The sequence below is a fragment of the Littorina saxatilis genome, linkage group LG7 (genome assembly GCF_037325665.1).
Source record: "Littorina saxatilis isolate snail1 linkage group LG7, US_GU_Lsax_2.0, whole genome shotgun sequence".
In the NCBI taxonomy this organism is placed as follows: domain Eukaryota; kingdom Metazoa; phylum Mollusca; class Gastropoda; order Littorinimorpha; family Littorinidae; genus Littorina; species Littorina saxatilis.
In genome coordinates, this window is record NC_090251.1 from 4,734,262 (window position 1) to 4,748,630 (window position 14,369).

At 42.6% G+C, this 14,369-nt stretch overlaps 1 protein-coding gene across 1 annotated transcript; it reads left to right on the forward strand.

Moving 5' to 3' along the window:
* On the forward strand, positions 1–14,369 carry LOC138972038 (uncharacterized). Its single transcript, XM_070344878.1, has 6 exons — positions 1–324; positions 2,047–2,180; positions 4,084–4,340; positions 9,343–9,464; positions 10,988–11,121; positions 12,870–14,369. Exons 1-6 carry the CDS (start codon positions 220–222, stop codon positions 13,129–13,131), a joined length of 1,014 nt encoding a protein of 337 aa, XP_070200979.1. The 5' UTR covers positions 1–219; the 3' UTR covers positions 13,132–14,369.

The window sequence follows — 14,369 nt, forward strand, 5'->3', positions numbered from 1 at the left end:
GAGTAGGCTAACTTCTCGTTTAGTCAAAAGCAGAGCGAGAGTGTTGTTGACCCCATTACTGAAGTGACACTGTTTAGCATATTACTGGGACTTTGTTGACCCCAGTGACATTGTCGAGCATATGACTGACTAGAGACTGCTGAGCAAATTACTGAAGTGACTTCAAGCTTATTACTAAGGTGACAGTTTTGTGTACGAAGGCAATAAGTCGAAATCTCGATGGCTTCCACGTTTAAATATTTCGCTTTTGCCAGCAACATGCTGAAACAACGCCTGCTTATCAACAATCCCAGCGCTGTTTTCAACACTGTGGGGAAACTACAGGTAGGCCGTGATTTATTGATATCACACACGCACGCACGCACGCACGCACGCACGCTTGCACGCATGCACTCACGCGCGTACGCACGCACGCACGCACACACGCGCGCGCGTGCGCACTGACACAAACTGAGAGGCAGGGAGACAGATACACAAATATCAGTGTGTGTCAAAATGTGTGTTTGTTCGTGTAAATGTGTGTGTGTGTGTGTGTGTGTGTGTGTGTGTGTGTGTGTGTGTGTGTTCGTGTGTGTGGGTATGTGTGTATGTTCGTGTGTGTGTGTGTTCGTGTGTGTGTGTGTGTTCGTCTGTGGGGGGGGGGGGGGTGTGAGTGTGTGTGGGAGGGGGGTGTGTGCGTGAGTTCTTGAGTACGTGCATGCGTGAGCGAGTGTCTGTCTGTCTGTCTGTCTGTCTGTACCTTTTTGACCTCATCAGTCACCAGGTGTCCTTACTGAGCTGAACGAGGTGTGACGATGAAATGCACGCTTTGTGTTCAACATGCAGACCGTTTCAGTGCAATAAAAGTGTATTCACAAATAACGCGCAGAGCTGTGTGGGTGATACGGAGAAAGCACTTTATTCGTGTGTTTGAAATTTGGCGAACGAGATCTATTCTATGTTTATTGGTTTTTATTAACGATCTGATTGTTCTTACCCACACATAAACAATCCGAAACATTGAAGTTGAATCTTTAAAGGTATGATCATGAAGTATGCATTAATATGACTGACATTTAACATCTTTAATCACGAACAGCAGCAGCAGACGATACAACTAATAGTAGACATGAACTAGTGTTAATGAGGATATTGAATCGCTATGTCCCAAGACTGAGAAGGTAACTGCAGTAGGCCTACACTCTTTCATTTTGACGCTGTACAAAACAGAGTTTGCTGTGCTTGTGGTTAAGTCAGGGGAGACAACCACTGTATTAGCTGCAGAGTTGTCAGCAGTTTTAATCTCCCTCTATAATTATGACGGTGACCCGTTTATGTTTTCTTCTGTCATATTTTAGGATTAGAAATAAGGTGTGTTTTAGTGCATATATGGCTGTTAAACTTTCACTTAGGTGAGTGTGTGTTTTCTCACATATATACACGCGTTCCATCGTAGTACGGGTTCCAACTTTACCACCCACAGTTATTGCTTATTTTTGAGCCGCTTTGTTTAACAGTGTCAGTTGATTGGCTGTTATGGACGTGACGTTTTAAAAAAAAAGCAGATGATATCTGAATTTTAGGTTAATAGACTTCACGTAGTCGACTTCTGACGCAATTCAGGGCCGCCTTTACGTTTAACTCTCGCCCAATGCATGGTTGCAAAAAGTGTGTTGCGATGCACTGATGTAATGCTTTCCTTTCATCTCCATTTCCCATTTAATAACATAAAACCTTGAGTACACCTTTACTCTCTTCTCTTCAAACTGCTCTCATTTTCTCGCCCAAACCAACTATGATTGGGCCAAAACAAAAATAGGTCTGTTTACGGTAACATAGGCCCAAACAATAGGGTCGGTAGGTCGGGATTTTTTTTTTTTTTTTTTTTTCCCAAAAAACCATATTTTTACGTTATTTTGCCAAAAAAACAAGATTTTTTTTTTTTTTTCCCCAAATGCCAAAAAAAAGTCTAGGGTCGCGCGAAAAAACTAGGGTCGGTCGGGTTACCGTAAACAGACCTATTTTTTTTTTTTGGCCTTGAAGTGTTTGTGTGACTGACTGTTCCAGGGGCACCAGCTCATCTTCTGCAACGAGTACCCCGGGTGGCACGGGGGCGGGGCCAACCTCGCGGAGAAGGAGGGGGGTGAGGTGTGGGGCGTGGTCTGGACAATGGGCAGCGCTGACCGGGACAGTCTGGACAGGTCAGAGGTCAACCACGTCTAATACAACTGTTTTATCAAATGCATGATTTCCATTTCTTCTAATCGCAAGCTCGTGCGTGCGTAAATGTAAGAGTTCTGTAGTTAACTTGGTATATATATGATACAGACCGCGATATTGGGGTGCGGCAGGGTTGGAAAGGCTATTCGAATGCAACTCTCAATGTTTAGAAAATGTGATATGTTTTAGTGTTTAGTGCAATTCCTAGTTCTTAGACTTAGTAAATGTGATGTATTTTATGTCTGTAACCGCCCGACACTGCATGGCAATTTTCCTTGTTTTTATAAGGACAGGAAAATGTTGAGGCTTGAGTACTAGCCTGCTGAAATTTAGCATTTGAAAAGGAGCATTTCAGGTCTCGCCTTTAGAAAAAAAGGTACTTTTGCTAGGTGAGGGGGTCGAGGGCTTCTGGACGCCAAAACCTAACACCCTCCTAGATCAAGCCATGAGTGTGAACGTGGACTGGGTGGCCGAGTGGTAACGCACTTGCGCTCGGAAGCGAGAGGTTGCGAGTTCGACCCTGGGTCAGGGCGTTAGCAATTTTCTCCCCCCTTTCCTAACCTAGGTGGTGGGTTCAAGTGCTAGTCTTTCGGGTGAGACGAAAAACCGAGGTCCCTTCGTGTACACTACATTGGGGTGTGCACGTTAAAGATCCCACGATTGACAAAAGGGTCTTTCCTGGCAAAATTGTATTGGCATAGATAAAAATGTCCACCAAAATACCCGTGTGACTTGGAATAATAGGCCGTGAAAAGTAGAATATGCGCCGAAATGGCTGCGATCTGCTGGCCGATGTGAATGCGTGATGTATTGTGTAAAAAAAATGCCATCTCACACGGCATAAATAAATCCCTGCGCCTTGAATATGTGCTCGATATAAATTGCATAAAAAAAATTAATAATAATAATAAATAAAATAAATAAAAAAATCCCTGCGCTTAAAGCTGTACCCACGGAATACGCGCGATATAAGCCTCATATTAATTGATTGATTGATAATGCGTGTTGTGCGTATGTCTTTTCTTATACTTAAGTCAATGCGTGTATAGTTTAAACGCAAAAGTCTTTTTCTTTTGCGGTCGACATGAGCAGTGAAAAGTCAGAAAGCAATTAACTTGTGAGACTATACGGACACACCGTGTGTGATCTTGTTTCATTTCTTTTTTTTTTATTTTTTTTTTTTATTTTTTAACCTCAGTTGCATGCAGGTTTGCTACTACAATTATTTTTTTGCCTTATTATTTTTTTTGTGTGTTTTTTTTGTTTTTGTGTGTGGCTTGGAGCAAACCTTCTTCATAGGTCTTTTCTTTTCTCTGTCAAATGTGTACATTTTTATATCAATAAACCTTATCAGTAAACTAATATGTTTAAATAAATAAATACATAAAAGTAATCATAGCATAAAGTTCTTGTTTCATTTCATTTCGTTTACCTTTGTTTGTTTGTGTGTTGCTGTAATCTATTGGCTTTTAAGAATATAACAAAACAAAACAAACAAAACACGAAAAAAACGTGCACTTATCAACAGAAAGACGAATGAAGACCTTTAATTTTCAAGGTGTAATTTGATGCCACGCAAGGCAAATGTTCAAACAGATTACTTGTGTCTGCCACCAACGTGTTTAAGTATCGAAAAAAAAGTGTATGTATTCGATCAATTATAAGAGAACAAAAATAAAATGGACACCTTTGTTCTTTTTTTTCATGTCACAATTTATAGAATCCTGAATATAATGTTTAGCTTCTTTTTTTGTGTGTGTGATTAACAATTTGATAAATTATTAGAGAAAACAATAAAATGAACACCTTTGGGTATGAAATACGTTTATTTTATTGTACACTTGAGAGAATCATGAACATGCTTTTTTACTTTTTTCGTAACAGGCAGGAAAAAGACTACACGCCAATCCAAGTGCCGATAATAACACCAGACGGCGCCACTGTTGACTGTCGCACGTACCAGCTGCAGGGCCAATATGACGTCACGAAGCCAACACGTCATTACAAAGACATCATCGTCAGGGGAGCCAAGCAGAACCAACTGCCGCAGCATTACATCCAACGACTTGAGCGAGTGCAGTGCAGCGATTTTTATGGACACGTACCTATCTATGAACAGATCATTAACAAACTAAAATCATGATAAACACATTTGTATGGACACATACACCTACCTGTGAACAGATCATTAACAAATTGAAAGCATGATGAACATATTTAAGTATGGACACATACCTATCTATGAACAGACTATAAACAAATTGAAAGCATGATGAACATATTTGTATGGACACATACCTATCTATGAACAGATCATTAACAGATTGAAAGCAAGATAAACATGTTTTTATAGACACATATCAATCAATGAGGCTTATATCGCGCATATTCCGTGGGTACAGTTCTAGGCGCTCTGCAGTGATGCCGTGTGAGATGACATTTTATACGGCCAGTAGATTGCAGCCATTTCGGCGCATATTTACCTTTCACGGCCTATTATTCCAAGTCACACGGGTATAGGTAGACAATTATTAACTGTGCCTAAGCAATTTTGCCAGGAAAGACCCTTTTGTCAATCGTGGGATCTTTAACGTGCACACCCAATGTAGTGTACACGGGGGGAGGTTCGGACACCGAAGAGAGTCTGCACACAAAGTTGACTCTGTGAAATAAATTTCCGCCGAACCTGGGATCGAACTCACGCTGACAGCGGCCAACTGAATACAAATCCAGCGCGCTACCAACTGAGCTACATCCCCGCCCCTATATCCATTATTACATGATAATTAGGCTCATCACAGGTCCATATGACGCTCCAACGCGCCTTATAACATGTTCCAGGTGTTTAGCTCAGCTAATTTTGTTTGTTTGTTTGTTTGCTTAACGCCCAGCCGACCACGAAGGGCCATATCAGGGCGGTGCTGCTTTGACATATAATGTGCGCCACACACAAGACAGAAGTCGCAGCACAGGCTTCATGTCTCAACCCAGTCACATTATTCTGACACCGGACCAACCAGTCCTAGCACTAACCCCATAGTGCCAGACGCCAGGCGGAGCACAGCCACTAGATTGCCAATTTTAAAGTCTTGGGTATGACCCGGCCGGGGTTCGAACCCACGACCTCCCGATCACGGGGCGGACGCCTTACCACTAGGCCAACCGTGCCGGTGCTCAGCTAATGAGCTACAATTTAAACTACAATGTGAAATAAACAGAGGACAAAAACAACGCGCAAAACGATGTTTTTTTCCTCTGGGAAAACAAGCAAGTTCTTAGCAGGAAGCAAACAGTTGTGCATTTATATATTAAGAGCCCTTTTTCTACTAGACTGAGGTAATCAGAACCCCCTCACACACACACACACACACACACACGCACACGTGCATACACACACATGCACACACACACACACGCACACGTGCATACACATACACACACGCACACACACACACACACACACACACACACACACACACACACACACACACACACATGCTTCAGTCTTACTGTCTTGACTTGAGCTTTGGTTCTAATAAATAGCAAACACGTGAGATTGAGATGTGTGTGTGTCAATGACGTGCGTGCGTGTGTGTGTGCCGGAGCATTCATATGGTACATTCGTCCCCAAGTTGAGGGGGGGGGGGGGGGGGGGGGGGGGGGCTGGGATGAAATTGATTTAGCCGGTTGTGCGTGGCACAGGCACATGATGTCATGGTCCCTAACAGTTTCAGAAGAAATAGAAACATATATATGTTTTCTAAAAGAATTGTCAAAGTAAATGTGTGGGGTAACAGGTGTAAAAGCAGTACATTTTTAACTTTGTTTCGCCCATGGGAGCATATTACGAGAGAAAATAAAAGCCGCCGAGCTGTCAGATGACTTCTGGCTCTATTGTAAGGTGAAATGCTAGCAACCCGGCGACATGTACGTTACCGTCATGTATCTTTACTGCACTCTTATCAATCACGACGAGCACCAATTAATCCGTGTTGCGGGTGAACGATAAAGCCACACACACAAGCACACAAATATTGAGCAATAAAAGACACACACACACAAACACACACACATATTGAGCAATAAAAGACACACACACAAACACAAACATATTGAGCAATAAAAGACACACACACAAACACACACGTATTGAGCAATAAAAGCCACACACACACAAATTGTAAACTTTTCAAAACCTTCTGGTCGCTGCTTATTGACATTGGGCGATATAATATGAGCCGTGACAATGATTACTAAAACTGCACGGATTGACTTCCTACACATAGCCACATATACATGTGTAACGCAGACACAACGCATCAATGCCGAGCTGTGTTTGCGGACGGCCACAGGCACAATCGCTTAAAAAAAGGAATTATCGCATTTTTACTGATCACATGACAAAAGCAGCTGTTGTCATTGGTCAACTAGGAACTGTATATCAATTGATATCGCGCAGGAAGTGCCTAGTGAATTTGATATCGTGCAGGAAGTAGTTTATGAATTTTAGTTTTGAAGAAAAAATCTCACCTGAAGGAAACAAATGTCTCCCATCTTTTAAAATCACAAATTTATAAAAGGAAAGTTTGTTTGTTTGTTTGCTTAACGCCCAGTCCACCACGAAGGGTGATATCAGGGCGGTATAAAAGGAAACTAGCTGCATCAGAAAGATTAAGCTGTGCTATGAAGAAAAAAGAACTTCTCCCACCCAGCTTTAACAGAGAAGCAGTAGAAAAGAATGTTACAATCTTACCGACTGAGGTGGTTGGAACAGCCATAAACAAGGCTGACCTTGAAAGTACCAGTACTCAGAAAACTGTGAAATCTCTTCCAGTGTTTCAGCGCACATCACTCACAAACAGGCAGGAAATAAGCAGACGATTTAAACAGTTTGCTCCTGCATGAACCCTTCTTAGTCGTAGCCATACAACATCAACCCTAGGCATCTTTCAGTTTCACACAGTTGACAGCGCCTTCGGAGGACGCCATTTTGGATGCGTCGTCTGCGGCTCAGTTGGACTGAGCTTCGACAACATTATTATGCAGTCCGTCGACGCTGAAAAATACCTGGAAGCTTTATTGGACACAGAAAATGAGCCAGAGGACTTCACTGATACAGCCTGGCGCACTTCAGTTCCTGCCATCGTTCAGAATTGCCAAATCGCACAGTCAAAAAGTCTACGCCGGACTGATGAAGTAGGCCTAACTGGGACTTTCGTACTTCGCTGTTCCTCCCAACTCCACTGAACTTGTTGCCTTTGCTTGTGATCTGTTTAGAGGGTATACTTTTGTTATGTTTGCATTTTAAATGCGTTATTTTTGTCTGAGAAAAAGAAACTGTTATCTGAACAATAAAAATAAGAGCAACGAAGTTCAGTGCGAAAGCAGGAAAAGACAAGTCTAACATTTCCAACACTGATGGCAACTCAACTCAACTCAACTCAACTCAAATTTTATTGGCTTCAATTTTCAGAGAAGAATTTGTCTTGCGCTTGGGAGAAAGTAAGAGTATAACATATAAAAACAGCATTCATATCACATTTCATGTATCACACACAGTAATCACTAGTATAAGCCTACAATTATTACATTTGTACCTGTATCATACATGCAAATAAATAGTATCACATTTCCACGTATCACACACAATATATACATTACATAACATACAGCAAGCTTCCATCTCCCGCGCCCCCCCCCCCCCCCCCCCCCCCCCACACATACATCTCCTCGCAGGTGCGTCGACTCCATACAATGACATCATCAGTCCATTAACTAAAATGCACAATAACTAGTAGTGGGTACATAATACTTAATACGTGCTCAACTAGACCTGCTAACTAAAATAATAACAGAAACAAAAACAAGGACTGGGCACAACATTTACACGTGTGTGACCTACTTACAGCAGGTGCCTGTGATCTATATGTGATCTCACGAGGCAGTAGCCTCCCTTGCGTTTGTCCGACTTCTTGAGACTCAGGTTAATGGTTCCTACTGTTCCGAAATCGAATGCAATAAAATCGTTATCGTTAGATTTGACCGTGATATCAACATGTATCAGTCTGAATGTCGAGAAAGCTGAAATCATATCAGATCGAGGCGGGAGCCGAGATGATTCAGCCTTTCGAGACATTCAGACTGATAAATGTTGATATCACGGTCAAATCTAACGATAACTAATAATATAGCACTCACATGATATTCAACGCGATTGACTGATACACTTAGCGCTTTTTTTCCTGCTTTTTTTTAATCCAATCATCATACCGAAGCCATTCAGTAGAGAGACTTAGATACAAAAAATTAAAAAGCTACACAGAAAATGTCTAGCTCAATCGACCCATACACACCAGAGATCTGTCAGTGCAGACAGAAGGACGAACAAACAAACAAACAAACAGACAGACTGATGAAACTTATTAACACCACCAAATATATAGTCTAGTGACAACCGGACCAGCCAATCGGGGAAATCGTTGAGTTGTGGGCTCTCGTTTATGGGATACTATTAATAAATAATTATACTCGATTCACATTTTGTTCATGTGCCTGTGGCCGTGTACCGCCAGTTTCTTGTTATGTAAGACGCGCGTTAGATATATTCTGGACAGACATGTCAGATTCAGAACACATACTGTCAGCCAAGGTTATCCAGTGGATGATATCTGTTTGAAATGCAAACCGACCTCACAGTTCTGAAATGTGTTTTTATCTCAAGTGCCTGTCCATAGCTTTCAGGCCGTTTTGTGTAGCGTGTCGCCGGCTCTCAGTAGTTCCTTCTCACGGCTAGATTCGCGTTAGATTTCTTGTGGAAATACATGCCAGTAGTAGAGCATACAGTCAGCCAAGGTTATTCAGTGGGTAATAATTGTTTAAAACTCAAACCGACCTCACAGTACTGACTTTTGTATTTACGTGCCTGTGGTTTTGTGTTGAGTGTCGCTAGCTCTCAGTGATTCCTTCTGCTAGATTCGCGTTAGATTTCTGGTGGAAACACATCTCAGTATACTAGGAATACTGTCAGTTAAGGTTATTCAGTGGGTGATATCTGGGGTAAAACTCAAACCTACCTCTTTAGATTCGACAAAGAGTGGCTCGGTGACTGAGGTGACCAACTGTGGGTACAAGACAGTGTGTGAGCATTGATTATCATGGCCGCCGCGCGAACCTTTCTCTACTTTTCCTTTGGAAGCAACTTGCTTCGACAGAGACTGCAGTTAGCCAACCCCAGTGCTGTGTTTAAAACCGTTGGAAAGCTGGAAGTAAGTTATCACAATCTCACGAAGTGTGTTAGTTGTAGGCCTAACTAGTCAGGGTCTCTGTGTGTCAGTCAGTGTCAGCGTGTTGCTGGATGTAGATTGTGTGTTGTGTAAACTTGCCGCTGAATGTGTAGTACTCTACTGTGTGTCAGTTTAATCTGAATAATGTAGACAAAGAATGTGTGTCAGTGGTGTGTTTGAAACGGACGGGAATCCATGTGTGCCCGCAAACCGATCTCTCTCTCTCTCTCTCTCTCTCTCTCTCTCTCTCTCTCTCTCTCTCTCTCTCTCTCTCTCTCTCTCTCTTTGTTCAAAGTTCTCTTTGAAGAATTCACACCACCTTATGAAATTTAACACTCCTCTTCCTAGGATAGACTTATTTAAGTCTAGTCTAGTTTATTCAGGTGGCCGTCTCTGGAACGCTCTTCCGAATGCCTTACGGGAAGCTACCAGCACAGATTCTTTCAAAAACAAATATATATATCCCATTTAATGAAAATAGTATATTCTTGATTGTTATGTCCTTTGGGACACAGTCACTCACTTTTGATTTATTGTTTTGTTCACGAAATTATGATGCTCTGCATAATATCCATTGTCTTGCAGAGTTGATGTACTATTGCATAGTATTCTGACTCTAATTGACTTGCAAATGTTTGCTTTGCACCTTGTCATGAACATTTATAAACTACAATGTTTCATATAATGCACTTATGTACATAAACTTATACTGTTTTACTAATTATGTAAGTATGTAGTAGTAGTTATTATAGTAGATTTAGTCCCTCTTTAGGGCGAGGGCCAGATGCAAAAAAGTATACCAATGCTTATTCTGTTACCCTCGTAAAATAAAGAATTGTCATTGTCATTGTCTCTCTCTCTCTCTCTCTCTCTCTCTCTCTCTCTCTCTCTCTCTCTCTCTCTCTCTCTCTCTCTCTCTCTCTCTCTCTCTCTCTCTCTCTCTCTCTCTCTTTCTCTCTCTCTCTCTTTCTCTCTCCTCTCTTTCTCTCTCTCTCTATTACTCTCTCTCTCTCTCACTCTCTCTCACTCTCTCACTCTCTCTCTCTTTCTCTCTCTCTCTCTCTTTATCTCTCTCTCTTTCTCTCTCTCTCTCTATTACTCTCTCTTTCTCTCTTTCTCTTTCTCTCTCTCTCTATTACTCTCTCTCTCTCTCTCTCTCTCTCTCTCTCTCTCAGTTTGTGTGTGAGCGTGTGTGTGTTTGTTGGAATGCGTGAGCATTTGTGCGTAAGTGCAGTGTGTGTGTGTGTGTTAGGTGTGTGTGTGTGTGTGTGTGTGTGTGTTTCTCTGTGTGTGTTTCAGTGCACGCGGTTGCATGCACGTGACTCGTGTGGGTGTGCTCGTGCACGTACGTGCACTGCGTGCCAGTGTGCCGTGTGTGTTTGTGTGATATGGTGTGTATGTGTGTGCGTGCGTGTGCATCAGTATGTGCATGAACCTAATCACCGCTCTTTTTTTCAATTTTTTTCCTCCCTTCATGTATCAAGGCTGCCATATTTCGTCTGCAGGATTTCGAGCTGGTCTTCGTGGGTCAGTCTGGGAGGTGGCAGGGGGGCGTGGCCTCCATAGAGGAGAAGAAGGGGGGTGAGGTGTATGGCGTGGTGTGGACACTCAACAGAGAAGATATCCCCACACTGGACAAGTAAGTCTTAGGCTGGACCTAGTGTGTAACGGGGGGGGGGGGGAGAGGGTCTATATATAGGAGAAGGAGGGGGTGATGTCTATGCCGTGGTCCGGTCACTCAACATGGAACATCTCCCCACACTGGACAAGTGAGTCTCAAGGATGGACCTAGTGTGTGAAAGGGGTGGGGTCTCCATAGAGGAGAAGGAGGGGGTGAGGTCTACGGGGTAGTGTGGACACTCAACATGGAACATCTCCCCACACTGGACAAGTGAGTCTCAAGGATGGACCTAGTGTGTGAAAGGGGTGGGGTCTCCATAGAGGAGAAGGAGGGGGTGAGGTCTGTGGGGTAGTGTGGACACTCAACATGGAACATCTCCCCACACTGGACAAGTGAGTCTCAAGGCTGGACCTAGTGCTAGTGAAGAAGAGTTAAGCAATTAGAGCAACAGTAGAGAGTGTTGCAATCACACTGCCGTTTCAAGACCCGGCGATTATAGACAGCCGGGGGTGTTCGGACACCGAGGAGAGTCTGCACACAAAGTTGACACTGAGAAATAAATCTCTCGCTGAGTTCGTCCCCACGTTTGGCGAGAGATTTATTATTCAGAGTCAACTTTGTGTGCAGACTCTCTTCGGTTTCCGAACACCCCCGTGTGTACACGCAAGCACAAGACCAAGTGCGCACGAAAAAGATCCTGTAATCCATGTCCGAGTTCGGTGGGTTATAGAAACATGAAAATACCCAGCATGTTTCCTCCGAAAACGGCTTATGACTGCCTAAATGGCGGGGTAAAAAACGGTCATACACGTAAAATTCCACTCGTGCAAAAAAACACGAGTGTACGTGGGAGTTGCAGCCCACGAACGCAGAAGAAGAAGAAGAAATAGACAGCCCACCCACCCCCACCCCCATTCACTACCCCCGGCTTAAAGACCTCCTCATTTTAAGACCATACTTTCGCACATTTTTCTGTCACATCCTGTGTAAGGCCAAAAAAAAAAAATTGTCTGTTTAGGGTAACCCGACCGACCCTATCGATTTGGCGCCGACCCAAAAACTTTTTTTTGATTTCCAAAAAAAAAAAGAAAAAAAAGAGGTAAAAATGCTAAAAAAAGACATTTGGCGTTTCTTTCTCTCCCTTTCTCTCTGTTTTATTTATACGTTAGTTTTGAAACATGCATTCATCAAATATAAGAAGTGAATGTTCAGCCAACATAGCATTTACACAAAAAAAAAAAAAAAAAAAAAAATACCTACCTACCGACCCTACTTTTTTTGGTCATGTTACCCTAAACAGACAATTTTTTTTTTGGCCTAAGTGTACTTTCATTGTAAGACTCCCTCCTTTTTAAGACCTGATTGTCTCTGATTCATGGACGTCTTTCCATTGTATAAGCAATTACTACATACTCATGGCTTCCGCAAGTTTTCGTATTATGACCCTCAGTTATGGAATTCACTCCCCTTTCAATTACGTCACTCTCCATCCATTTCATCTTTTAAGTCCAATTTGAAAACTCACTTGTTCCAACAACATTACGGATAGTTCCTTAGCATAGAGTCTGGGGATGTGAGATGTGCATGATGTGTTGTTTGAATCTGACAGTGATTGTATGAATTTTGTATACATGTATTGTTGTCACGCGCTTTGAACTTCTGATAAGCTAAGGCGCTTTATAAATGTCCGTTATTATTATTATATTGTATATTCATTTTGTGTCTGATATCTTCGTGAGAGTTATTCTACTGTTGTGTGCTTGCAGACAGGAAGGTATCTACACCCCCATGGAGGTGGAGGTGGCGGGGATGGACGGGGGGAGGTACACGTGCCGCACCTACCAGCTACGTATAGGCTGGCCCCCCGGCCCCCCCTCCCCGCACTACAAAGACGTCATCATACGAGGGGCCAGACAAAACTCTCTGCCCGACCACTACCTTAAGTACCTTGAGAGTATCAAGGATAACGGTTTCCAAGGTGACGTTCCTGTGTACAATGACGTCATGAGACTATTAGAGAATCAGTAGCTCTCTGCCAATCCGTGTGTTTCTTTTGTGTCTCGGGTCGATAATCAGTGTGCGGTTTTAAGTTTTATGTTTTATCCACTAAGATAATTGATTGCAGAGATAATCAGTGTGCTGTTTTGCCAGTCATGTTTTACCCACTAAGAGAAGTATTGCATAGTGACGTGCCATCTACGTAATCGTGTGTACCATGCACCATGTAATCAGCGTCTCTTGTCGTTGGACTTGACACCAACGATTTGGTTTTAGCTGCGACTTTGTATGTGCGAACTGACGTCATGAAGCAGCTGCGAGAATAGTCGAGAGCGAGCGCGCAAACTGTTTAATAACGACCCGCTTTCTTTGGGACCTCTAAACATCTGAGAAAACCTTGTCTTAACAAGGAGGATGTCTTAAACTGGAGGTAAACTTACAGAGGCTGTGAATACCTTGAAGACTCAAAAGACAGGGTTTTGCCTTCAGCGTACCCACCGCGGGTTAGGGGGAAGAATTTACCCGATGCTCCCCAGCATGTCGTAAGAGGCGACTAACAGATTCTGTTTCTCCTTTTACCCTTGTTAAGTGTTTCTTGTATAGAATATAGTCAATGTTTGTAAAGATTTTAGTCAAGCAGTATGTAAGAAATGTTAAGTCCTTTGTACTGGAAACTTGCATTCTCCCAGTAAGGTCATATATTGTACTACGTTGCAAGCCCCTGGAGCAAATTTTTGATTAGTGCTTTTGTGAACAAGAAACAATTGACAAGTGGCTCTATCCCATCTCACCCCTTTCCCCGTCGCGATATAACCTTCGTGGTTGAAAACGACGTTAAACACCAAATAAAGAAAGAAAGTATCTCTACAACAATTGGGAGGTTTTTTTTATTGAGACTTCCTGTAAATCTTTATATCGACCAATTTTTAAAGGTTTATCTTTGAAAACAAACGAATAAACAATGACGTCATTTGAACTACAGAGTCCGGATGATGTGGGTCGTGGACGACCCATATGGAATGATATAGCTATTCTGATGAACACGTGGGGGAATTCGGGGGCTGTGATTGGATGGTCTCTTCCGATCATCAAAGCATAATGCGGCGGAAGTCGGCCATTTTACTCAATATCCAAAAGCATATTGAGAAAAATGGCCGACGCATGATTCCGGTTCACCCATCTGTACCACGGCGATGTTTCTATCGACAACAGCATACACTGACAACTTAAAAGGCTGTTTCAACAACTGTGTTGTGAAGTCGAATGCA